Source organism: Lepus europaeus, chromosome 18 (assembly GCF_033115175.1).
Source record: "Lepus europaeus isolate LE1 chromosome 18, mLepTim1.pri, whole genome shotgun sequence".
NCBI classification, from domain to species: Eukaryota; Metazoa; Chordata; class Mammalia; order Lagomorpha; family Leporidae; genus Lepus; species Lepus europaeus.
The window spans coordinates 449,803-476,280 of NC_084844.1; the positions used below are offsets into that span (position 1 = coordinate 449,803).

At 57.4% G+C, this 26,478-nt stretch overlaps 1 protein-coding gene across 1 annotated transcript; it reads left to right on the forward strand.

Annotated features, from left to right (window-relative positions):
• Positions 1-25,386, forward strand: RAB40B (RAB40B, member RAS oncogene family). The gene is made up of 6 exons (XM_062174768.1): positions 1-223; positions 20,243-20,303; positions 23,112-23,172; positions 23,775-23,852; positions 24,495-24,717; positions 25,015-25,386. The coding sequence occupies exons 1-6, from the start codon at positions 82-84 to the stop codon at positions 25,284-25,286; spliced, it is 837 nt and encodes a 278-aa protein (XP_062030752.1). The 5' UTR covers positions 1-81; the 3' UTR covers positions 25,287-25,386.
• The last annotated feature ends 1,092 nt before the right edge of the window (positions 25,387-26,478 follow it).

Consider the following 26,478-nt stretch of genomic DNA (forward strand, 5'->3'; position numbering starts at 1 on the left):
TCGGCGGCGCCTCTGGGCCCGGCCGCCGCCGCTGCGCGCAGCCCGCGAGCCGGGCATGGGCGGGGGTGCCAGGCCGGCACGATGAGCGCCCTGGGGAGCCCAGTCCGGGCCTATGACTTCCTGCTCAAGTTCCTGCTGGTGGGCGACAGCGACGTGGGCAAGGGCGAGATCCTGGCCAGCCTGCAGGACGGCGCGGCCGAGTCCCCGTACGGCCACCCGGCCGGTGAGCGCTGGGCGCGGGGCCCGAGGCCTGGGGAGGCGTCGGGGCGGGCCTGGGGCGCGGGCGCGGGGTGGGGGTGGGGAGGGGTCTGGGAGGATCCGGGACGGGGGTGGGAGCTGGGTGGTCCGGGGGTGCCGGGCACCGGGAGGGCTCGGCAGGGTGTGGCGGAGGTCGCGGATTCAGCTCGGGGTCACCAGGGGCCCGGGGCGCAGAGCCGGCTTCTGTCCGCCTGAGTCTGGCCCACAGCCCGTGGGTCCCTGGCTCCCCTCGGTCTTTCACTGGGAAGCCGGCGGAACGACCCCCTTGCTCCTCCCGCGGCTTGCGGAGGGCAGTGGCCAGGCAGGGGCTGGGGACTCCGGCCCCGGGTGGCTGTGGGTCCGAGGTGGCGCGGGGGCGCGCTGGGAAGGAGTTGGCGCCGAAGGAGCTAACCGGAGCCCCGGGTGGGGTGGGGGACCCATATGGACTGGCTGGGGCGGGGGAAGGGGTGCAGGGTGGCCCTAACAGCAGGTTGGAGAGCCGGCTCCAGGGGTCAGAGGGTCGGGGGAACCAGGGCAGGGGGCAAGGTCGGAGCTGAGAACCCAGGGGAGGCCCAGCTGCTGCCCTCAGATGATGTGGGGAGGAAGCCAAGTGGACCAGGCTCGGTCCCAGGTCCGGGGTCAGGCCCCTGCCCTCCAGGCTCGTAGTCCAGCCCGGTGCATTCCCGCCCTGGCCGGACAAGCATAGCCCACCTGAGGGGCAAAGGCCGAGGCCGGCTTGGGGCTGGTGCCCAGGGCTGACTTGGAGGATGCTCTGCCCTGGCCGCTGGCCACTTCAGGCCGGGCCTGGGGTCTGACCGTGGGAGGAGTGAGTGATGGGCGTCAGCTCAGGATGAGCTGTCGTGGTCATCTGGGGACTGAAGCAGCGGATGCAGGATCTCTCTCTGTCGCTCTGCCTTTCAAATAAATAAACTTGACAACAAAAGCGCTGATGTAGATGTGGCCCTTGGGAGACAGCCGTCACCAAATGTTTCTTCTGGTGTGAAGGAAAGGGTTTGTGGGGCAGGTATCTGGCACAGTGGTTACGATACCTCTTGGGCACCAGTATGCCCTGCCAGAGGGCCTGGGTTCCAGTCCCAGCTCCCTGCCGATGCATCCTGGGGCAGGAGTGATGACCCCAGTGCCTGGGCCCCTGCTACCTGCCTGGGAGACGTGGATGGAGTTCCCAGCTCACAAACGTAGCCTGGCCCGGCCTGGCTCAGCCTGGCTGTGAGTGCATTTGAGGAGTGAACCAGATCATGGGAGCGTTTCTCTCTCCCTCTGCCTCTGCCTCTGCCTCTGCCTCTGCCTCTGCCTCTGCCTCTGCCTCTCCCTCTGCCTCTCCCACTCCCCCTCTCCCTCTCCCTCTCCCTCTGCCTCTGCCTCTGCCTCTGCCTCTCCCACTCCCCCTCTCCCTCTCCCTCTCCCTCTGCCTCTGCCTCTCCCTCTGCCTCTCCCTCTCCCTCTCCCTCTCCCACTCCCCCTCCGCCTCTCCCTCTCCCTCTGCCTCTCCCACTCCCCCTCCGCCTCTCCCTCTCCCTCTGCCTCTGCCTCTCTCTCTCCCTCTCCCTCTGCCTCTCCCTCTCCCTCTCCCTCTGCCTCTGCCTCTCCCTCCCCCTCCCCCTTCCCCTCTCCCTCTCCCCCCTCCCTCTCCCTCTCCCTCTGCCTCTGCCTCTCCCTCCCCCTCCCCCTCCCCCTCCCTCTCCCTCTGCCTCTCCCTCTGCCTCTCCCTCTCCCTCCCCCTCTGCCTCTCCCTCTGCCTCTCCCTCTCCCTCCCCCTCCCCCTCTGCCTCTCCCTCCCCCTCCCCCTCCCCCTCTGCCTCTCCCTCTCCCCCTGCCTCTCCCTCTGCCTCTCCCTCTCCCTCTCCCCCTCCCTCTGCCTCTGCCTCTCCCTCTGCCTCTGCCTCTGCCTCTGCCTCTCCCTCTCCCCCTGCCTCTCCCTCGCCCTCTCCCTCTCCCCCTCCCTCTCCCTCTCCCTCTGCCTCTCCCTCTCCCTCTCCCTCTGCCTCTGCCTCTCCCTCCCCCTCTCCCTCTGCCTCTCCCTCTCCCCCTCCCCCTCCCCCTCCCTCTCCCTCTCCCTCCCCCTCTCCCTCTGCCTCTCCCTCTCCCCCTCCCTCTCCCTCTCCCCCTCCCTCTCCCTCTCCTTCTCCCTCTCCCTCTCCCTCCCACACACACGGCCTTATTATAAGATAATCATTTAAATAAATAAGAGTTTATGGGAAACAGAGGCTGGGGTGGTTGTTTCACTGTGGAACGGCATCGTGCTCTGGCACTCAGGTCTGTGCTGTGGCGCACCTGCCTGCTGTTAATCTGTATTTACCTGGAGCCAGCTGCCGGTTCTGAGTTCCTTATTTTACTGTCCAGAGCTTGCTAGCTAGATGTCTATACCGGCCACGCTCTCAGCAAGGACGTTTGAGTGTCGCCATGTCTGAAAACGATGACATCCTGGCTGGCTGTAGCATCCTCCTACCCTCAGCACTGGCGCTGCCTGGCCTTGGAGGTGGCTGGGGTGAAGGCAGAGGTCGATTCCCCTGGGTGGGTGATTTGCCTTCTCTTCATTAATTTCCGAAGAATTCTTTCTTTTTTTTAAACTGTTTTTTACTGATGCATTTATTTTAATTTAAGCAGAAGGTAGAGTCACACACACACACACACACACTTCCATCTGCTGGTTGGCTCTCCAAATGACCACAGCAGCCAGGGCTGGGCCAGGTCTCCCACGTGGGTGGCAGGGGTCCAGTTGCTGGACCAGCTTCCACTGCTTTCCCAGGCTCATTTGCAGGAAACTGGATTGGAGGCAGAGCAGCAGGACGCTGATCCTGGCTCCAGCATTGAAGCAGTGGCTGTTCCCTCATGGTCTGTGAGCGTAACCAGACCCCGTCTCGGAGCTGAATGTCTTGTGCTGAACTTCTGGTGTACTGTGTACTCGTGGAACTTTCAAATAGATATTTTTTCAGTTTATGAGGATTTACATTATGTCCTTAAAGTATCTCCTGTTGCATCTCCTGCTGTCCCTACTTCAGGGACAACAGTTGTATTTCTTCTTGCTTCTGTAGCTAATTACCACGTAGTTAGTGGCTTAAAACCGCATGCTTAATGCCTTGTTCTGAGGCATCAGTCTTCCAGCAGTCTTGCTGGGCTACCCAGCGCCGCAGGGCTGCCTCCCGTCCTGGGGGCTCTGGCCTGGGTTGTCTGCCTGCGTTCCTAGCTTCCAGAATCCACCGGCGCGGCGTGCTCTCGGTCTCTTCCTCCGTCTTCACAGCCAGCAGTGGCCAGTCAGGTACTTCTCCGGCATCACTCTGACCAGACTCTGCTGCCTCCTGCCCTCGTGTGTAAGGACCAAGACAACCCAGGATTATCCGTGCCTAAGGCCAGCTGATTAGCAAATATAATTCCGTTTGCAACCTTTGCTCTTGCTTGCTGTGTGGCCCAACATCTTCACAAGCTCCGGGCTGGACAAGGGCATCTTCAAAGGATCCGTTGTTCTGCCCCCCACCCCATGACGCGCAGGTTGGACCATCTTCATCTGTCCCTGGCCCAGTCGCTTCTCTCCAGTTGCCTCAGTCTTTCTGTCTTTCTCTGCAGAATTTCTGCCCGTTTTTCATTTCAGTGAGTTCTTTCTGGGTATTTCTGATTGGTGAGTTCAGTGATGAAACGGCTTTGGTTGCACTGTTTTTTCTTATTTTGGAGCTTTGTTTCATTAAATTTTTTTCTTCTTTTGGAAATAATTATTCTGGCACAGCAGGTTAAGCCATCACTTAGGATGCCACCATCCCATACCAGAGAGCCTGGTGCAAGTTCTGGCTACTCTGCTGCCAACCCAGCACTTGGATTCCCTACCACCCACGTGGGAGACCCAGATGGACTTCCTGGCTCCCGGCTTTGACCTGGCCCAGCCTTGCCTACTGTGGGCATTTGCAGAGTGAACCAGCATATAGATAGATTCTCTCTCTCTCTCTCCCTCTCCCTCTCTCTGTCGCTCTGCCTTTCAAATAAATAAATAAGTCTCAGTTTTTTCTTTGAACCTCAATTTTACAACCTAATGTCTTTGTCGATTTGTTCTGCTGTATAAAGTAATAGGGTGGGCTTTCTTCTGTTGCTTGGGACGTGTTTTCTTCCCTTTTTAAGCTTTTTGTTGGTGTATAGTGTACATATAGAAGAATGCATATTGTAGCTGCACAGCGTCCTGGCTTCTGTGGGCCTCACACACCCATGAATCCAGCCCTCCGAGAATCAGACAGTCCTGGCCCCGACGCCCCTGCATCCATCTGGTCCTCCAATCTCCACCCCCTCGGGGTGAGCAGCATCCTGCTCTCTGACAGGATGCACCCACTGCCAGCATTTATCCTGTGGAACAGTACAGGGTGTGCTCTGCGGCACTGCTTCCCTGGTGCCCAGCGGTGTCCAGGGGTCTCCCTGCTGCTGGGTGCAATGGCATGTGGTTGGTTCTCGTGCTCTGTGGTATGCAGCGTGACTTATTTTTCCACCCTGCTGGTGATGCACATGTGGGTGGTTTCCAGTTTCTGACTGGTAGGGTTTGTTCTGCCTTGAACGTTTGCAGTACGCCCCTTCTGTGTCTCTGTTGGAGTGGCCCTCAGCGTGCAGTTGCTGGGCCTGCATAGAGCTGCCTTTAGGAGATATTCCCAGATGCTTGCTGGCTGGCCCTAGAACCAGCAGAGCAGCGGGTTCCAGTTTACAGGATACACTCTTCCTCTTACTGGCATTTTGGCCGGCTTGGGGAGTGTGTAGTTTGAATCTGCATCTCTGTGATGACTTAGGAGGTTGGGCATCTTTTCATATGTTTATTTGGACTTCCTCTTTTGTAAATACCCAAGTCACATGTCCATTTTATCATTTAGGTTGCATTTTTAATTTTTTTAAAAGATTTTATTTTTTTATTTGAGAGGTAAAGTTACAGTGAGAGGGAGAGACAGAGAGAAAGGTCTTCTGTCCACTGGTTCACTCCCCAAATGGCCACAATGGCTGGAGCTGCACCAATCTGAAGCCAGGACCTGGAGCTTCTTCCCAGTCTCCCACATGGGTGCAAGGGCCCAAGCACTTGGACCATCTTCCACTGCTTTCCCAGGGTATAGCAGGGAGCTGGATTGGAAGTGGAGCAGCCGGGACTTGAACTGGTGCCCATATGGGATGCCGGCACTGCAGGCGGAGGCTTTACCTGCTATGCTACAGCGCCGGCCTCTGCATTCTTTTTAAACATTATTTATTTATTTTACTGAAAGCCACAGAGACAGAGACAGAGAGATCTCCCATCCATGGGTTCACTCCCCAAATGACTGTAACAGCCAGGGCTGACCCATGCCAAAGCCAAGAACCAGGAACACAATCCAGGCACCCAGGTCCTTGAGCCATCACTGCAGCCTCCCCAGGTCAACTCTAGGAGGAAGCTGGAATTGGGAGTGGAGCTGAGACCCCAGCCAGACTCCCCACTGTGGGGCGTGGGCATCCCAAGCCACGCCTTACCTGCTGCACCCCACGCCTCCCAGGTTGAGCTGTTTTAGTGAATGGCACCAGTGTCTAAAAAATACATCTTGGCTGTGAGTCCTTTGTCAGATGCAGGCTGTGGATATCTGTGTTTATCTGTGTCATCTTTTAACTCTTGCAGCCTGTTTGGATAAGCATAAGCCCTGAATTATCCCTGCCTCGTGGCCAGGTCTTGGCGGACAGACCCTGTCTTCCTGCTCCACAATGGCCAGGTGTGCTCTAGGAGCTTCTGTCTGGCCTTGGCACTGATGCTGTCTTCCCGCGGCAAAGAGGCACGAGGGCGGGGTCACGGTGCATCCTTCTCTGATTGGACGTCTAGTTCTAGAGACTTCCTGCCCTCCCTCATTGCACTGCTGGGGACTGTGCTGCCTGGGTCTGGCTCTCTCCAGGGCGAGTCCCTTGTGGGGCCGGCTTCCCCGGGCTGTCGGCTCAGCTGTGAGGCTGCGTCCTGCTCGCGCTCACACAGCTCCTCCTGGATGCTCTCTGCCCTGACAGTGAGGACTGATTCTGTGCCCTGGACATTTTGTTTTCCTTTAGCCACGGTTGGAGGCAGGGGTCTGGGACTCCAGAAACTGACCTGAAACCTGAGCACACAGTGAGGAGCAGGAGGCAGAGCTGGGTTGTGGCTGCCCCTGCCCAGGGGAGGCCTCTCCATTCCTGGGCTGACCCTTCATACACCCTGTCCCCTCTCCTTGGGCTCCTGGTGACCCTGCAACCTCAAGGCCTGCCCCATGGGTAGGTCTTCAGTTCAGCCCCTTCTCCTGGGACTTCCCAAAAAATAAACTGTCGAACAATCCCACAGCCAGCTCCCACAATACAACTCTCAGGGGACTGAAGTCCTGCACGGGAAGCAAACGTGCAGTGACTCCTGCTGTCAGCTTAACTGACACTCCCACGTATGACGTCAGCGACCACCTGAGGCCCCTGACATGAGCTGCCAAGGCCATGGAAGCCCCCCAGATCCACAGTCTCCGTCAGCATCCAGACAAGGCCACAAGCAAAGTGGAAGTTCTCTCCTCCCCTCAGAGAAAAGCACATCCCTCCCTGATGGCCACCCCTTTCCACTGGGGTCTCTCCCACAGGATCCTTCTTGTAGGATCGTCATAGTGTCCTGGCCTTCCGTGCCCAAATCTCTCATGGTCTTTCCAGCCAGACCAGAATGCTCCAAGGGCTGATTCTGAGGTCAGAGTGGTATCCAAAGTGGTTGTCATTCCGTGAGTCTGTGTGTGGACTTTGGGACATCTTCTACTCTTTCCCAGGCCATAGTAGAGAGTGGGATCAGAAGAGGAGCAGCTGGGACTCGAACTGGCGTCCATATGGGATGCTGGCTCTGCAGGCGGAGGATTAACCTACTGCACCACAGCACCGGGCCTGTGACGAATTCTGCACTCTCTTGCCTCCCAGTTTTTTCCTGGCAAAACCGACTCATTTTCTCCAGCTGCTTTCTTTCGTCTGATTTTCCAGCTTCCTTTTCCCAGCAGGACAATCCTTGCTTCTTTGTTACATTTTTGCTAAGAGTAATTTTCAAAAATTTTTTATTTGCAAGGCAGAGTTACAGAGGGAGGGGGTGTCTTCCATCCACTCTTTCGCTCCCTAAATGGTGGCAACCACTGGGGCTGGCATCCAGGAGCCAGGAGCTTCTTCTGGGTCTCCCACATGGGTGCAGGGGCCCAGGGACTTGGACCATCCTCCACTGCTTTCTCAGGCCACAGCAGAGAGCTGGATTGGAAGAGGCACAGCCAGGACTCAAACTGGTGCCCGTATGGGATGATAGCACTGCAGGTGGAGGCTTAGCCCACTGCGCCACAGCGCCGGCTCCCGAAGAATCATTTCATGGGGGGCCTGTGTTGAAGTGCAGAGGGTTAAGCCACTGCTTGCCGTGCCAGCAGCAGTTCGAGTCCTGGCTGCTCTGCTTGTGATCCAGCTCCGGCACTTTGGTCCCTGCTACCCACAGGGAGACCCTGATGGAGTCTGGGCCCTGGCTGTTGCAGCCATCTAGGGAGTAAACCAGCACACGGAAGATCTTCTCTCTCTGTCTCTCCTCCTTTCTTTGTCACTGCCTTTCAAATAAATTAAATAAATCTTTTTTAAAAAGTATCATTTCATGGGACAGGGTCCATGGTGTGGATGGAGGAGCCAGAGTGCTGGTGGAGAGGCTGTGGGCCCTGCTCCCCCGCTCCCAGGGGAGACCCTCAGGGAGGGCTCTGGGGAGCAGCTTTGCTGCCCCACGCGTGACCCGTCGTTGGGGTCCTCTCCTTCATCCTCCGTTGACAAATGCTCTGCCGGGGTTCTGCCCACTCTCCTGCTCCAAGTCTGCAGATGGGGGTGGGCGCACTGATTCGCACAGCTGTTCTGCCAGTTTCCCTGGAAACCACTTCAGATTTAAAACACACTTTGTAGTCCTCACTTTCCAGTTTGAACTGAATGTCAGGTGGTACTAGACGTCTTCCTGTTCGTGACCACTTGCAGCACTGTGTGTGGGTACACAGTTTTTTAAGCGAACTGGGTTTTAAATGCCCTGCCCATAAATGCATCCCAGTTTAAAAATAATAAAGTTGCATTTGTGTCAAAGGTCTGTCCTTTCTTCCTTCCTAAGGCAGAATGACAGACACACACAGAGATCTTCCACCCACTGGTTTACTCCGCAAAGGACTGCAACTGCTAGGGTGGGGCCAGGCCTAAGCCAGGAGCCAGGAACCTCCATCTGAGTGCAGGCCCCAAGCACTTCAAGCCTCCTCCACTGCCTTGCCAGGCATATGAGCAGGAAGCTGGATTAGAGGTGGAGCAGCCGGACTCAGGTCAGGCACTCCCACGTGGGATGCAGACACCCCAAGCAGCGGCATGAACCCCTGTGGCACAATGCCTGCCCACGGGTCTTCCTCTTGAATATACAGCCACTCGTGTGGATTTTTTTTAATGAAGATTTATTTATTTATTTGAAAGGCTGAATTACAGAGAGGGTGAGAGAGAGAGAGAGAGAGAGAGAGGTCCTCCATCCTCTGGTTTACCCCCCAGGTGGCCACAACAGATGGAAATGTGCCGAACCTGAGCCAAGAGCCAGGAGCTTCTTCCAGGTCTCCCATGTGGGTGCAGGGGCCCAAGGACTTGGGCCATCTTCTACTGCTTTCCCAGGCCACAGCAGAGAGCTGGATCAGAAGTGGAGCAGCCGGGTCTTGATCCGGCACCCACATGGGAAGCCGGCACTGCAGGCACTGCTTTTACCCGCTGCTACTGGTCATGGAGGGAAGGGCGGTTGCTAGAGTGAGTCTCATGGGTTCTTTTCCACAGCTCAGTATAGAAATAAAAGCCGGGAGGCCGGCACCGTGGCTCAACAGGCTAATCCTCCGCCTTGCGGCGCCGGCACACCGGGTTCTAGTCCCGGTCGGGGCACCGATCCTGTCCCGGTTGCCCCTCTTCCAGGCAAGCTCTCTGCTGTGGCCAGGGAGTGCAGTGGAGGATGGCCCAAGTGCTTGGGCTCTGCACCCCATGGGAGACCAGGATAAGCACCTGGCTCCTGCCATCGGAACAACGCGGTGCGCCGGCCGCAGCGCGCTACCGCGGCGGCCATTGGAGGGTGAACCAACGGCAAAAGGAAGACCTTTCTCTCTGTCTCTCTCTCACTGTCCACTCTGCCTGTCAAAAATTTAAAAAAAAAAAAAAAAAAAAAAAAAAAAGAAATAAAAGCCGGGAAACAATTTGCAAAGAGGCAGAAATTTTATTCAATTGTCAAGCGACAGAGAAAGTGTCTGGTCCAAGAGGAGCCGAGTGGACACTCGCTTTGAGGAAGCGTCCCAGGTTTTGAAGGCATTACTATTTGCTCATTGTCTTGTCCTATGGGGGGGGGGTGCCCATTGGGCAGGGTTTTCACGTATGTATGTTGATTGGCTTGGAACTCGAGGAGACAGCACGGTCTCCTGGAGGCTGTCTGCTTAGGGGCTCAGCCCCCTCCTCTGCTAGCTCTGGGTGGAAGACTGCGACTAACTTGAAGTCATGGTTTAAAACCGCTAGGTCACACAAGATAGCCAGGGTCTCCTGGAGCCGGTCCGACTCTCCCCAGGGGCCCAGCCCCTTCCCCTGCCAGCTGTGGGTGAGAGAGTTCACCCACCCTGGAGGGTGATTGATTAAAGGCTGCAAGGTCACAGACCAGCACAAGAAGCTCTAGTGGGGGAGATGCCGGTCGGTCTGGAGACGGACTTTCCAGCCACAGCCGGCAGCCTGCGTGTGAAGGACATTCCGCCCACGTCTGAAGGGGCCCGCGGACCCCCAGCCCCACTGGCCGGCTCACCCACTCCACCACAGCGCCGGCCCCTGGTGTGGATCTTGCAATGCTTTTAACAGCTTTGTTCTTGTTCTGTGATGGATTTTCTCCCATGGCCGTAATCTATTACATTTCTGAGAATGTAGCTTTATGTTTTTTTGTTAAGTGGATTTGGTGTTACATGATCCAAAACTGTTTGACATGACGTGGGCTAGCACCCAGCAGGTGGGCTCTGCTGGACGCTCAGCTTTGACCACCACCCTGCCCGTGACTCCAGTGAGAGACAAAGAGCAGAAGCCGGCTTGGCTCAGCTCTGCTTGGTGCCGGAGCACAGGCAGCCAGGCGGGAGGGCAAGGCCCGGTGCCCTGTGGCCACGTGCTGGACGGAGTCAGAGACCTGTGGCTGGGAATGACTGCGGCCGCGGGGAAGATCCGGGGCTCCTCAGCGGGAACGAGGCTCAGGCTGTGTCTGGTGTGTGTGGGGCTGTGTCTGGTGTATGTGGGCTCCTCAGCGGGAACGCGGCTCGGGCTGTGTCTGGTGTGTGTGGGCTCCTTAGCGGGAACGCGGCTCGGGCTGTGTCTAGTGTGTGTGGCGAGCAATCAATTGCCGTGTCCCAGGTGTGATTCCGATGTGTTTGCTCATGGATTTTAATCAGTGATGTGTCATTTAGGGTGTGGCTTACAACAAGACTAAAAGCAGAAACAAGTTTACAGAGATAGAATTATAGATAGTCATATTAACCTCTGATTGACCCTTATCCTAAGGCTATTAATTGTTAATACATAAGGAATTATCTTAATGAGAAAAATAAATTAGGGACCAGTGTTGTGGCCTTGCAGGTAAAGCCAGTGTCTGCAATGCTGTCATCCCATATGGGTGCCAGTTTGAGTCCCAGCTGCTCCACTTCCAATCCAGCTCCCTGCTGATGCGCCTGGGAAAGCAGCACTTGGGCCCTTCCGGAAGAAGCTCCTGGCTCCTGGCTTCAATCTGGCCCATCCTTGGCCGTTGCAACCACCTGGGGAGTGAACCCGTGGGATGGAAGCCCTCTCTCTTTCTGTCTCTTTCCCTCTCTGTCTCTCCCCCTCTCTCTGTAACTCTGCCTCTCAAATAAATAAATCTTTAAAATAAAAAGAAATTAAGTAGGAAGAACATGAAACCCTGTCTTAGATTAATAAGACCCAGTCTAGAACACTGTGCCCGTTTTGTTAGAGGCCTCCACACACAGATGTGGCTTCAGGTGCTGGGCTGAGTTGATGGGGAAGACGCGCAAAAGCTAACCAGGTGGGCTTGGGACCTGAGAGTGTCCTTCTGGGGTGGGAGTGGGTTGGGAGATGGTGCATCTACTTCCCCTGGTGGCCGTGACAAATGACCACAAACAGCGAGAGGCCGGAGGTGTCAGCGCCACACTCGGTCTGAAGGCAGCAGGCTGTCTGGGATGCCCCTGGCCGTGGCCGCGTCACAGCGCCCTGGCTCTGGGTCACGCACCTCCTTCCTGCGTGTCTGTCTCCAGGCCTCTCTGTCCTTGGGAGCCCACCATATCCAGGATGACCTCATCTTGTTTCCAAGTGAGGTGACCTGCTGAGGCTCCAGGCGGCGTGGACTCTGGGGGACGTGATTCAGCCCAACACAGATGGTGGCACCCCAAGGTGGACGGCTTCCTTTCAGAGGGGAAGAACTGGGGACCAGGGCCTTGTGGGGCCCTGCTTCTTGTGGCCCCCATTGGTTCCTGTTGGCTGGGGCCCCCACCTGAGAGGTTCCCATCTGGGTTGTGTTGGGGAGCCGGGGCCGTGGTGCCCTGCCAGTAGCCGGTGCCCACAGTGGAGCCCAAGGCTCCATCCCAGTGGGGGCGGGGTGGGCCTTGCACAGCCAGTCAGAGCCACCTGCTGGTTTTTCTCCATAGTGCCTTTCTTCCCCTTGCCTCTTGCTCCCACCCACCCCCCGCCCTGCCCCGTCTTCACTAGGGTCCTTGGGTCCAGATGTAGAGCAGTCCCCATCCCAGCCAGGCTCCCCTTGCAGGCTGCACCCTGCGCCTGGGCCCCACTGCCTCCCTGTTTTTGCTGCTCGCTGCTCTGTGGCTTCTCCCAGTCTGCAGGCTTTCTTTTTGTTTCCCCCCCCCTTTTTTTTTTTTTTTTTTGAAGATTTATTTTATTTATTTGAAAGAGTTACAGAGAGAGAGGTCTTCCATCTGCTGGTTCACTCCCCAGATGGCTGCAATGGCCAGAGTTGTGCTGATCCGAAGCCAGGAGCCAGGAGCTTCTTCTGGGTCTCCCATGTGGGTGCAGGGGCCCAAGGACTCGGGCCATCTTCCACTGCTTTCCCAGGCCATAGCAGAAAGCTGGTTTGGAAGAGGAGCAGCGGGGACTCGAACCGGCGCCCATATGGGATGCCAACACTTCAGTCCAGGGCATTAACCCGCTGCGCCACAGCATCGACCCCAGTCTGCAGACTTTCAAGCGTGGCCCCGCCCCCTGAGCAGGAGGCCTGTGCCAAGGGAGCTCCTAACCTTTTAGTGCCTGGAGGCACGGATGGACTGCAGCCTATCAACCCCTTCACCCTGGAGGGGTGTGTGGGCAGTTCCAGTTTTTGGTGACCCATGTGTGCCTGTGTTTAAATGTGCTTGTTTTTGTCTCACTCGGGTGAATATAAAAGGGTGGGGTTGCTGGGGCCAGTGATAAGTGCATGTTCAGTTTTGTAAGAAGCTGCCAGGTTGTGTTGCACACCGACCAGAACGCTTTACATTCCCAGCATCCTCCTGAGCCCCGGAAATGCCAGCTCCCTGGGAACATTTTTTTTTTTTAAGATTTGTTTATTGGCTGGCGCCTCGGCTCACTAGGCTAATCCTCCGCCTGCAGCGCCGGCACCCCGGGTTCTAGTCCCGGTCGGGGTGCTGGATTCTGTCCCAGTTGCTCCTCTTCCAGTCCAGCTCTCTGGTATGGCCCGGGAGGGCAGTGGAGGATGGCCTAAGTGCTTGGGCCCTGCACCCGCATGGGAGACCAGGATAAGCACCTAGCACCTGGCTCCTGCCTTCTGATCAGCGCGATGCGCCGGCCATTGGAGGGTGAACCAACAGCAAAGGAAGACCTTTCTCTCTGTCTCTCTCTCTCTCACTGTCCACTCTGCCTGTCCAAAAAAAAAAAAAAAAAATTTGTTTATTTATTTGAAAGTCAGAGTTACACAGAGAAAGAAAGGCAGAGAGAGAGAGATCTTCCATCCGTAGGTTCACGCCTCAATTGACTGCAGCGGCCAGAGCTGCACCAATCCGAAGCCAGGAGCCAGAAGCTTTCTCCAGGTCTCCCACATGGGTGCAGGGGCCCAAGGACTTAGGCCATCTTTCACTGCTTTCCCAGGCCATAGCAGAGAGCTGGATCGGAAGTGGAGCAGCTGGGACTCGAACCAGGGCCCACATGGGATGCTGGCACTGCAGGCAGCAGCTTTACCCGCTGTGCCATAGCGCCGGCCCCATCCCCTGGGAACATTGTGTATGGGGGGGGCCTTGCCGTCTTGTTTGCGTTCCCAGCTGCTGCTGCTGTCGAGCGTCCTTCTCGGTGCCCGGCTGCCGTCTCTTTGGTGACGACTTCTCAAGTATTTTGCCAACTAACAGTTTTTTGAGTTTTTTTTTTTTTTTTTATTGAACTTTGAGCATGCTTGAGTTCAGAATTCAAGCTCTTTGTCAGATATATATTTTTCAAATTTCAATTTTTTTACTGCCTGCATTTCCCTCCTATTTTAAGTATGTTTTACAAAGTTATTTGCTTATTTGTTTGAGAGACAGAGAGCTCCCATCCCCTGGTTCACCCCCCAGATGTTTGCAACAGCCAGGGCCGGGCCAGGCTGAAGCCAGGAGCCAGAGTTCAGTGCAGGGACCCAAGTGCATGGGCAGGAACCTGGCCTCCAGAGTGGAGCTGCAACTTGAGACTGAGTCCTCGGACGCTGGGCCAAACACCCACCCTCAGAAGTTTTACCTTTTTTCTTTTTTTAAGATTTATTTATGTATTTATTTGAAAGTCAGAGTTAGAGAGAGAGAGAAATCTTCCATCTATTGGTTCACTCCCCAGATGGCCACAACAGCCAGGCCTAGACCAGACTGAAGCCAGGAGCCAGGAGCTTCCTCTAGGTCTCCCATGTGGGTGCAGGGGCCCCAACATTTGGGCCATTTTCCACTGCTTTTCCAGGCCATTAGCAGGGAGCTGGACCAGAAGTGGAGCAGCCGGGACTGAACCTGGCACCCATATGGCAAGGTGGTATCACAGGCTGGCAGCCTTACTGGCTACGCCACAACACCAAAACCAGAGGCCTGATCAACAGTGTTTTCCCTTGTAGACATTTTTTGTGTCATATCTAAGACACATTCGTCTAACTCAAGGTCATAGAGATTTTCTTCAGGAAGCTTTAGTTCTGGGATTTCTAGGACTGTGATCCCTGTGGAGTTCGCTTTTTCCCTCGTGCAAGGCACGGGCTGAGATCCCTACTCCTGCAGAGGGACGCTGGCTCCAGCGGCACCGTTGGAAAAGCGTTCTCTGCCACACTGCCTCTGTGCCTTTGCCAAAATCAGCTGCCCTGGGAGCAGTGATGTAGCAGTTAAACCACTACTGGGCTGCCCAGGTCCCAGACTGGAGGGTTCAGGCCCCTGCCACTTCCAATCCGGCTCCCTGCTAACGTGCAACCTGGAAGGCGGCAGTGGTAACCGAGGGTTCAGGCCCCTGCACCCACGTGGGAGACCTGGTGGCAGCTCCTGGCTCCTGGCTTCAGCCTGGCCCAGCCTGGGCTGTTGTGGCCATCTGGGGAGTGAACCAGTGGGTGGAAGGTCTCTGGGTCTCCTGATGGGATATGTGATTGGGATTGAATCCCTAAATCGATTTGGGGAAGATGCCATCTTTTTTTTTTAAGGTTTTTTATTTATTTATTTGTGAGGTAGAGTTACAGAGAGAGGGGGGACAACTGCTTTTGCTGTCTCATGGCCACCTGGATTCCAGGAGTGGTGGGCCTGGGGGCCTTGCCATGTTCTTTTTTAACGGGGAAAGTGTTCTGTTTTTCATAGCTTTGGGACTTTAAAAAGATGTCTTTTCTTAGGTTAAGTTCCTTTCTATCCCGAGTTCCCTGAGTTTGTCAGGCGCAGGTGTTGGGTTTTGCGCCCATGGGGGTACCACAAGGCTTTCTTTTTCAGTTTGCCGTGTGGTGAATCGCATTAATAGATTTCCAAGTGCTGAACCAGCCTTGCATTCCTGGGACAAACCCACGTGGTCACGATGTAGTCTCCTCTGTATGCCTTGCTGAATTTGGCATTTTTTAATTGATGGATTCATCTCTTTCACTTTATGTTTTTGCCTCTGATCTGTTGTACGGCAAGGTCTTCAGTGACTGGGGCCCCAGGGCTGGAGGCGTCCCCCTCTGCTGTTTTCCAGGGGGCGCCACTTGCGCCCACGCAGTGGCCTGCTCCACACTGCACTGCCCTGAGCGCGGCCCTCACACCGGGAGCTTTCCCCACGGAGGTGCCCCTGACACTGGAGAGACGTCGCTCCGCGTCTCCTCTGTAAGTGCGGTGTGAGTGCCTCACCCGAGGACAGCCAGCTTCTTCTGTCGTTTAAGTTGGTTTTCAGCCGATCTCCGTGCAGAACAACACTGGCTGCTGCTGGCCTGCGCCACACCGTGCCATCATCCTGCAGCCGTGCCCAGGCACCTGGGAGCAGACTTGTCACTCTCATTTGTAGTTCATTTGCCGTCAAACATCGCTTTCCAAGCTGCAAAGGAGAAATGAAAAATAATGAGCGACTAATTTTACCTGCTATTTCTGGTGTTCTTTTATTTCTCATGGCATTATTATATACTCAGTACCTCTCACTGATTTATGGGAAATTCAGATTACATATAAAACACGCATGTGTGCACACACACAGATAGTATTACAGTTCCATGGTTTTTGTTTCCCTGAAAGTTGAATAATTTTACAAAAACATTGAAAGAAACTGTACTTCAGAGCTAAGACTGCATCGATTTCATATGAACAACGCAGGAAAACCGGGTATAGAGGCAGAGTGAGATGGGAGACACTGGAATATTCGCTGTGGTTATCCGTGGGGGTGAGGTTGGCTGGCTTTACTCTGTGTTCCGCGTGTTCAGTACTGGACCTCTGTTGCCTCACTGCAGACCGACTTCCCCAACACAGTCTTAGCTTCGCAGTGAGCAGCGTGGGGGCCCGGGCACGCGGTGCCTGCTGAGAAGCGCCCCTCCTCTCCTGGAGAGCGCCTGTGACCTTGGGTGAGGGGCTGGGGGAGCCTGGACTGGCCTGGCAGTCCCTTCCCGTGGGCGGCGGCACCCAGAGCCCCTCCCCCCAGCAGGTGGTCATCTGCGGCATTAGTTCTGCAGTGATAACAGGGCTGAGGCCAGGGCGGGGACTTGACCCAAGCCAGACACTTCCCTGGGTGTGGGGGAGCCCTGGGGAACCTAGCCCTGGCCTCAGTGGTCACCCCAGCCCCGAGAGCTCAGCCCCCACTGGCCTCCCACCTGAGCACAGCTCCCTCGGGCAGCTGTGGCCACAAGGTGTCCAGCCAGGGATGATTCCAGTGGGACCTGAGGACCAACTCAGCATCAGCCAAGCAAGCGGTTCTGGGCCAGGGCCGCACTGTCCCCCTGGGAGCTCTTCTTGAGCCTCTCCTGAGCTGGCGCCCTCCTCCGGGAGCCCCGCCCTGCCACCAGCCGCCCAGCGCCTTGCCCTTGCTAAGCCCGGGATCCCCTCCTCTGGAACTGAATGTCCTGAGACCAGGGTTATTTAGAGTGGAACAGGTGCCGGTGTCCTTGTGGCTAATGGGGAGGTGGCTCCCTGTGCCTGTGGGAGGGGCCTGAGCTGGACCTGCTGCCGTGGCTCCATCAGGACCAGCATGCGAGCCCTGTCTGCCCTGTGGGCTGGGTTCCCAGAGGGCCTTCCCTCCCCTCAGACGCCCACCACCGCGTGGTCTCCCTCAGCTCCTGCCCTCAGGAAGTGATTAGGTGAGAGGCTGCCACTGGGGCGGCTTCTGAGGACGCGGGCAGCCTCGGGCCGGGGGAAGCGCCGAGAGCAAGCCTCGGCTTCCAGGACTGCCAGGGAGGCAGCGTGGGCTGAGCCACAGTTGACCCTGGCTGGCGTGGGCTCAGACTCTGGCACGGGCTGGCTGCTGGCACAGGAGCCACACCCTTTAAACTCCGAGATGAGCGTCTTGAGGGGAGCCTGTGAGCGCAGCATCGGCCAGGCCTGCTGTGTCCTGCAGCCGCCAGCCCACTCAGGCTCCAGCACACACTGCCACCCCACCTCCCCACTTCCTTCACCCCCGGCAACCGCCAGCCGCTTTCTGGCAATTTGGAACAGTGAATTCGTGAGGGACCAGCAGTTGGCACAGCAGCGAAGATGCTGCGTCCCATATCCGAGTGCCTGGGTTTGAGTCCCGACTCCACCCCTGTCCCCAGCCTCCGGCTTATGCACCCTGTGGAGGTGGCTCGTGTGATTTGGCCCCTGCCACCCACATAGGAGACCCAGTGGAGTTCCTGGCTCCTGGCTTTGGCCTGGCCCAGCCCCAGGGGGTGTGGCCATTAGGGGAGTGAACTAGTAGATGGGAGATCTCTCTTTATCATTCTGTCTTTCAAATAAATAAGAAATAAGTACAATTTTCAAAACATTAATTTTTTGAGAGATAGCTCACATCCATTGGTTCACCCTCCAAATGCCCTCAACAGCTGAGACTGGGCAGAGCCAAAGCCAGGTGGTGGGAACTCAGTGGGCTCTCCCATGTGGGTGCAGGAGCCCATCCACTGCCAGGGTGCACACCTGGGGTGTGGCAGCGTACTCGCTATACCGGATGCGCTTTGCTACACGTCAGCTCAGCGTGAGAGCATCCCTCGCGTCAGGCAGATGAGCAAGCCTGCAGACTGCACCGTGGAGATCCTGGTGCGCGCAGGCGCTCGGGGCTGCTCGCTCGCCACAGCGGGATGAGGCAGGAAGTCGCTCACGCGCTGTGCCACGTGTGCGGCACACACAGCGGCATTTGGCTTCTCTTTTGTTGTTGTTTCCGGAAGGTTTGTCCCTATTATCCTGACTCACTTGGTGAACGTCGTGACAGGTCTTGTTCTAGAAGCCCCTTTGTATTTGCATTATATTTTGATGGACAGAGTTCTTGATAAATTAACCAGTCAAGTGCAGCGGACTTGTGTTAAACCTTTTGAGCCTAAGACTGATTTGACTACTGTTAAAAATGATGTCCCCTCGTGACCCCAAGCCTGAGAGACAGACAGGTGGGGAGATGGCGCCGAAGGAAACCCCGCAGAGAATGGGACGAGGTGGTCTAGACGTGAGCCTGGGGAGAGGCTTCTGCCCGTGATGTGGGCTTGAGCCAGCCTCCAGGGGGCCCAGCCCGGGGCCCCGGAGCAGTCATGGTCACACAAGAAAGCTGGCTGAGGTGGGACTCGCAGCTGCTCTCTCAACCTGACGTCCGGCTTTGTGGGCAGTTGCAGGGGTGTAGGTGGTGAGGCCCACAACGCGGTAATGCCCCTGTCTCCAGCCTCACTCAGTGGCCCCCAGTCTGTGGCTCTGGCAGGATACAGTGTCCTGAGCACAGGCCATCCGCCCCGGGACGCCCAAAGTGTTTGGGCAGTTGGGCTAGAGAGGGATGTTGGCGGCAGTCTGGACGGTGGAGAGCTGAGGGCAGGGTCCCTGCGGTGAGGCTGCTCCTGGGACTGGCAGAAGGGACACTGCCACTTCAGGGAGCCACAGCCTCCCCTGGCCTTGGGTCCATGGCAAGGGGGATGTGTCAGAGAAGGGCAGAGAAGACCAAGCTGATCACAAGGGTGGTGGTCTCGAGCTTCCATCCTGCACCAGGTGTGTCCCCTCAGTCAAATTCCCCTGGGTTGAGTGCTTTTTGCCCCATTGGGTGGGGAAACTTTTGTTTGGTAGTGATGGTTGTGTGGAAAATCTCATCATAATCAGCTTGGAAGGGCTCAGTTCTGATGGTCTGCTGACCTGGGACTTGGAAAAAATTCAAATTTTAATTTTGGTATTGGGACTGATGCTGTGGTGTAGCGGGTTAAGTAAGACACCAGTGTTAGTGCCAGCATCCCATACGGGTGCTGGTTCGAGTCTCGGCTGCTCCACTTCTGACACAGCTCTCTGCTATGGCCTGGGAAAGCAGTAGAAGATGGCCCACGTCCTTGGGCCCCTGCACCCATGTGGAAGACTGGAACGATCTCCTGGCTTCAGTCTGGCGCAGCTCCAGACATTGCAGCCATTTGGGGAGTGAGCCAGCAGAAGGAAGACACCTCTCTGTAATTCTGCCTTTCAAATAAAATAAAGAAATCTTTAAAAAATCTTTTTGTATTAATTCGGAAATGGTTAAACATTAAGTTTGTAAAAGAGTATTTGAGAAGCAGAGAGGGAGAGAGAGCACGCTTCCATCAGCTGGTTCACTCCCTAAATGCCTTGAGTGACAGACTGGGGTGCATCTGGGCCCCTGTGGTGATGAATCTGCGTGGGGGTGCTCTCTGGCGCTGTGTGTGCCCCTGGTGTCTACGCCGCGTGTTCCCGTCGGCCCCCAGAGCAGGCAGAAGTGAACATGGGAGGTGCGAGGCTGGTTTCTGGTGGGGCGGGGGACAGCTGGAGGCAGCATTAGCAGCACCCAACCTGCAGCCCAGAGACCACTGCGCCCAGCGTGGGTGCACACGCGCCTTCACAGCCGTGTGCTCCACCCTGCATTCCTGCTGTGTTTTGTGGGAGAAGTGCTCGCCATTTCCACTCCTGCTGTTTTAGCCCCGGTTCCCTTGGAGACGGAGCTGAGTGGAAGCTGCTGTGCCCTGGCGTTGGCCGGGGCAGGGCGCAGGTTACGTGTGGGCTCCACATGAGCAGTGGGACCCGGGGCTCCGAGCAGCTCCTGGCCAGAGTTCCTGACCCCCGGGGCAGTGTCTGGGGAACCCACATGAGGGAGCGCCCGGCACCCCGGGGACCCCTGGGCCCCATGGAGACAGAGGCCTTGGTGAAGAGAGGAGCGGGTGTTGGAGGGAGGGGCTCTCCAGTGGGCAGGCGGGTGGGAGTGGGGGGCCAAGCAGATCTGAGGAGACCCACAAATAGGGTCCCGTGCACCTGTCTGTGAGCCGGAACCTGCGCTGGTGAGAAATCCGGTTCTGCCGTGGATGTGAGGGTGTCTTACCCTCCGCATGGGGTCGCTTCCATGGAGAACCAGAGGAGCCCCTCACAGGCCCCACACACACATTCAGGTGCCCCTCTCTCCACAGGCATCGACTGCAAGACCACCACCATCCTGCTGGACGGCCGGCGCGTGAAGCTGCAGCTCTGGTGAGTCAGGGTCTCGCCCTCGACTCCTCCTCCCGTCCTGACTCCGCCCTCGGCCCCCTCCCCCTCCCGTCCTGACTCCGCCCTCGACCCCTCCTCCTCCCGTCCTGACTCCGCCCTCGGCCCCCTCCCCCTCCCGTCCTGACTCCGCCCTCGGCCCCTCCTCCTCCCATCCTGACTCCGCCCTCGGCCCCCTCCTCCTCCCGTCCTGACTCCGCCCTCGACCCCTCCTCCTCCCGTCCTGACTCCGCCCTCGGCCCCCTCCCCCTCCCGTCCTGACTCCGCCCTCGGCCCCTCCTCCTCCCATCCTGACTCCGCCCTCGGCCCCTCCTCCTCCCGTCCTGACTCCGCCCTCGGCCCCCTCCTCCTCCCGTCCTGACTCCGCCCTCGACCCCTCCTCCTCCCATCCTGACTCCGCCCTCGGCCCCTCCTCCTCCTGTCCTGACTCCGCCCTCGACCCCCCCCTCCACACCTGGCCGGCGAGCTTGCTAGCCCTGCTGCAGGAGGGGAAGGGAGGGGGTGGCCAGAGGCCAAGCTGCCTTCTCCTTGGCTGCCGTCCAGGCTTCTTGCTGTGACTGACCAACCAGTTAAACCCATCTCCTGGCCCTGTGTTCCTCCCGAGCATCCCCCCACCCCAGCCAGGACCTTTCCCTCCCGCAGCGTCCCTGTCCCTGGAGGGCCTCGTGGCTTCGATGTTCCAAGTCCCTGCTGCTCAGGGCTGTGTCCTCCTGGGCCGCTGTCAGCCCCTGTCCTGTGCTCCTCCCTGCTGGGCTCCCTGCCCCCCCCCATCCTGGCCCTGCCCTGGGAACCAGCGCCCGTTCCCAAGTCTTCATTTCTCCCTCCTGAGACTGGAACCCCGGCCCAAGGCCCCCTCCCACCCCCCTGTGTCCCCCACGGTGCATCAGCGCTGCTTGTCTCGTTCTAAAGGAGCAGTGACCCAAGCCAGAGCTCACCTCTCCTGCAGGACGTCTCTGGCCAGGGTGCCTGTGTGTGGATGCCTCCCCACCCTGGCCGGACACACGGTCATCCTCTGTTTCTGCCATGCCTGAGCGAGCAGGCCTTCGGCAAATTCTGTGGTCACCACCTTGGCCACCCCTTGGCCTGAGCCCCACACTGGCCCCCTTCTGTGGACTTCTCTTGGGGATCCAGGCTCCTCAGAGTGCTCAGGGGCTCCATTCCCACCAGAGCCGCCCCCGACGTGCCCACAGGACCCCAGCCACTGACTGCCCCACACGGCGCTTTGCCGAGCACACCCCCCGGCGTGGTCCCCCCCACTTGCTGTGTCTGCCGACGGTGGGCGATGCAGCACCAGAGTGGGGCGGAGTGGGAGCACCCTCGCTTCACCAGCCGGCCCTTGGGCTCAGCTCTTTCTCCCTCACTCACAAACTCTGTGGCTTCCACTGCGGGTGAAGCCAGTGCCCGGGTTCCGGGGCTGAGTCGCTTCTCATCCCCATGCCTTTGGCAACGGCCGTGCCTCCAGCCCCTTCTGTGCGTAGCTCTGGCTCCTCCCTGCAGCGCACTGATGTGGCCTCAGACAAGACCCTGGGAGTCGGCACCACTGTCCTGGGTCACTGCATGAGCACACTTGGCCCGGGGGCCTCTGGTCACTCCTGGAACTCTGCCCTGGTCTTTCTGGGGATGGGCTCCCCTGCGTGTGCTGCAAACCGCAGAATCAAAGCCCTCCCTCTGACGGTCCTGGTCAGCCGCTTGTGTTGATAAACCAGGGACACATCTGCAGAGCTAGCTTCAGGTGGTCTATTGAGTTTCTCTGGGCATGGAACGGTTCTTTCCAACCAATTCACTTTTTTTTTTTTTTTAAAGATTTTTTTATTTATTTGAAAGAGTTAGACAGAGAAGGAGAGGCAGAGAGAGAGAGAGAGGTCTTCCACCCTCTGGTTCACTCCCCAATTGGCTGCAACAGCTGGAACTGTGCTGATCTGAAGCCAGGAGCCAGGAGCTTCTTCCGGGTCTCCCATGTGGGTGCAGGTGCCCAAGGACTTGGGCCATCCTCCACTGCCTTCCCCGGACTACAGCATAGAGCTGGATTGGAAGAGGAGCAGCTGGGACTCGAACCAGCGTCCATATGGGATGCCGGTGCTTCAGGCCAGGGCTTTAACCTGCTGCGCCACAGCTCCGGCCCCCAATTTCACCTTTTCTGCCCCAACGTGGACCCATGTCCTTCCAACACAGCTTCATCTCCAAATGAAACAAAGTTTTAAAAGCCTAGGTTGTGGCCCGCACTGCGGCTCACTAGGCTAATCTTCCGCCTGTGGCGCCGGCACCCTGGGTTCTAGTCCCAGTTGGGGCGCCAGATTCTGTCCTGGTTGCTCCTCTTCCAGTCCAGCTCTCTGCTGTAGCCCGGGAAGGCAGAGGAAGATGGCCCAAACCTTGGGCCCCTGCACCTGCATGGGAGACTGGGAGGAGGCATCTGGCTCCTGGCTTCGACCGGCATAGCGCGCCGGCTGTGGTGGCCATTTGGGGGGTGAACCAGTGGAGGGAAGACCTTTCTCTCTGTCTCTCTCTCTCTCACTGTCTAACTCTGCCTGTCAAAAAAAAAAAAAAAAAAAAAAGCCTAGGTTGTACCTACTTAAATATCTGGAAGTTATTTTAAAACCCAGTTTTAAAAGTTTGACTTTTCAAGTGACAGTTAAACAAGAGAATGGCCCCAGAAAGACATCCTGACACCCAGGTCGCTCCTGGGGACACAGCTGGCTTTGCTGGGGCCTTGGACTGGCAGCGGGGTGGTGTGACCAGAGACCTTGTCTAGACACAGCTCGGATGTCACGGTGACCTCTCCGATGTCTCTTCCAGGGACGCTTCGGGGCAGGGGAGATTCTGCACCATCTTCCGCTCCTACTCAAGGGGCGCGCAGGTAACAGCAGCCCCCGGGCCTCTGAACAGGGAGGTGTACGACGCCGACTAAGCACCCTCTTACTACCGATGCCGGAGTCTGAAAATGCAATTTCATGTTTGGCGACTGGAGAGCCTTCCTCAGCATCAGGGGCATATGTGTGCATGAGTGTCTGTGTGCGCATGCAACACACGTGTGCACTGTGTGAACGTGTGGGGCATGTTGTGCAACACGTGGGCATGTGTGCTATGGGCATGAACATCAACGTGCATGTGCGTGTGTGCATGTGAGCTGCCTGTGTGTGCACTCCATCCATGTGGGCAGGCCTGGCTCCACGGGAGGTGGTGACTCCTGTCCTTCCATGTCGCTGGAGTAGTCATGGATGTGAGTTCTAGTTCCGGAATCCCCTTGACATTGAGAGCTCATCCATGAGGCTCTGAAACATCATTGAATAAAATCGTGCAACAGCAGCCTTTGCTAGATGCAGCGAATCACACACCTTGTGTTAAAGCCAGTGAGGGCTGACGAGCTGCGCTGAGCGCCTGCACGCCAGCCGGGGCCTGCACGGCAGGGGGGCCCTTGTACCTGTGTCGTGCATGTTAAGCCTGGTGCCCTCTCCCCAGGGAGTGATCCTGGTCTATGACATCGCAAACCGCTGGTCTTTCGATGGCATCAATCGATGGATTAAGGAGATTGATGAGGTATGACCCAGTGATGCTGTCGCCCAACTTCCATGTGGGCCTGGGGGAGTGGGGCCAGGACCATGGGCTCTGGAGGGCAGGACGGGCCCCAAAGCCCACGGCCGTGCCTGAGCCCCGAGCCCAGCAGTGTGTGGATCCGGCCAGACGGGTCACAGGCCGGGACTGTGGCTTCTGCTCGTCAGCACCCTGCCCAGCCCACTGCTGACGGGCCCACAGCAGTCAGTACCAAGCCTGCCGTCACAGTGCCTGCAGCCACAGCGGGGTGCCCTGCTGCACCACCGACATTTACTCTCTCGAAGTTCTGGAGCCAGGAGTCAAACCAAGGTGTCAGACAGGAGCCCCTTTCCAGATCTGGGGGAGGCCCTTCCCCCTCTGCCCCCTCTCCCAGTCTCCCAGCTTCTGACGAGGCTGTGCTCAGCCAGTGTCTGGATCCATCCTCCCTGGCCTCCTCCCCCGTCTGTGTCCTCCCGTCTCCCTGTGAGGACCACCCTAGCTCGGGATGGCCCTGTTTCCCAATCAGGCCTCCTTCCTAGGCTGTGGGGGAGGCAAGGCTGTGGGGCTTGGGCACCCGTTGGAAACAGTCCCTCCCCTTGCCAAGCCGAGGAGAAATCACACAGTTTCCTGGCCTCTCCCACCCTGTAGCACGCCCCCGGCGTCCCCAAGATCCTGGTGGGAAACCGTCTGCACCTGGCCTTCAAGCGCCAGGTGCCCACGGAGCAGGCCCAGGCCTATGCCGAGCGCCTGGGCGTCACCTTCTTTGAGGTCAGCCCCCTGTGCAACTTCAACATCACGGAGTCCTTCACGGAGCTGGCCAGGATCGTGCTGCTGCGGCACGGCATGGACCGGCTCTGGCGGCCGAGCAAGGGTAAGGCCCACACGCTGCGGCTCTCCGCAGCCCCGACGGTCGTCCACCTCCCAGGACCCGCCTCCAGGCCGCTGTGTCCCTCCCTAGTGAGAGAGGAGTTAATGTGAAAGGAGTAACGGTCACAGCTTTGTCAGGGATTTCTGAGCTCTGGACCTGGGCAGAGGGGACTGCAATGTGAGTCACAGCCTCAGGGTCCCCAGAGTCCTGGGCAGGAGGGGACGAGTGTGGGCACCGCCCCCTTGTGGTCAGTTCCATGCAGGACGCCATGGACTCAGCGTGGTTCTTTTCTTTCCCAAGTGCTGAGCTTGCAAGACCTGTGCTGCCGCGCGGTGGTGTCCTGCACACCGGTGCACCTGGTGGACAAGCTCCCGCTCCCCATCGCCTTACGAAGCCACCTGAAGTCATTCTCCATGGCCAACGGGCTCAACGCCAGGATGATGCACGGCCGCTCCTACTCCCTGGCCGCCAGCGCCGCCCACAAGAGGAAGAGCCTGCGCAAGGCCAAGGTGCTGCGGCCGCCCCAGAGCCCCCCCAGGAACCGCACCAGAAACAGCTGCAAAGTCTCCTAAGGGCGGCACGTCCCCGGGACACCTGCAAGACGGAAGTTTCTGGAGTCAGGAAACACGTGGACCCACTCACGGTTACAACGCTGCTTCGGGAAGCGTGTGGCAGACAGCTTCCGTGCCATGAGAACACGTGACACAGTCTGACTGTGGTCTTTGTATGTGGATGTGCGTGACGCTCTTCTTGTAGACGTGTGTTTGTACAGGGAACATTACTCTGCTCAACTTCTGATAACCTGAGTTCTGAATGTTGCTTCTATCATGATCGCAGTGCAACTTTTCTCCTAAAATAGCTGCTTTGATGAGAGTGGTGGTGTGTGTGTGCCGAGCATAAATTCGAAGGAATTTGGGAAGCAGTGATGGTGAGGTAACTCGCAGTCATCAGCGTGAGGGGCCTTTTTATAAACCTCGTTTTTAATGTCAAAGCTCCCATTTGTAAGATACTGCCGACGCACACAGAGATTATGTACAGCAGATCTGTCCCATTTGGGTATGACATGGATTTGATAATGTTTTTTGCTATGTTATTTACTACCTTTTGGGATTAATAAGTGATTTATATGCATATTTTTCTGTGATTCTAGTGTTTTTTTGGTACAAGATGTTCTACAAGCTATGAAGCTAAGGGGAGAATATGCCAAAGGTGTCTCAAGTTAGGCTGAACAGAGCATCGTAAGTTTCGAGAGGTGGGTGAGGAGTGAGGTGACGATGCTGCTGCTTGGGGGGAGCACAGGGCACCCACGCGGCCCACACGGCCCCTGCTAGAAACCATCCCTTTTCCTTCATAGCAATGGCGTGGAAGAAAGAGGGGAGCATCCAACATTGGCCTCCAACGCGCTCCTGTATCTGTCGAACTCACAGATGTTCCAGGGACCCCCAGACAACGGACCCCTCCCTCTGGCCACACCCAGGGGCAGGGCTGGCTCTGCTGCGGCCTTGGGCCCTGCTGGTTGGGGTGTGTGTGCGGGAGCTGGGGCTTTACCATGAGGGCTCCAACGGCAAACCTCACCCTCGAAATGAGAAGATGGCCAGATGTCCCCCGCGTCTGCTGACGATTGACAGACTAGGAACTTCAGGGACCTTGGGTCAGGAGCAGGAGCTTTCTCTGGAGATGCTGGGGCACGAGCTCACCAAAGGCCCAGAGCCAGGCTCAGGGGTTTCCTTGGGGAAGCAGGTGGGCAGCCTCTGGGCAGAGCCA

Coding starts and splice junctions, on each gene's coding strand:
- RAB40B (XM_062174768.1), top strand. CDS start 82: ATGAGCGCCCTGGGGAGCCCAGTCCGGGCCTATGACTTCCTGCTCAAG. Junction 20,304..23,111: donor CGCGTGAAGCTGCAGCTCTG/GTGAGTCAGGGT, acceptor TGTCTCTTCCAG/GGACGCTTCGGGGCAGGGGA. Junction 23,853..24,494: donor GGATTAAGGAGATTGATGAG/GTATGACCCAGT, acceptor CCCACCCTGTAG/CACGCCCCCGGCGTCCCCAA.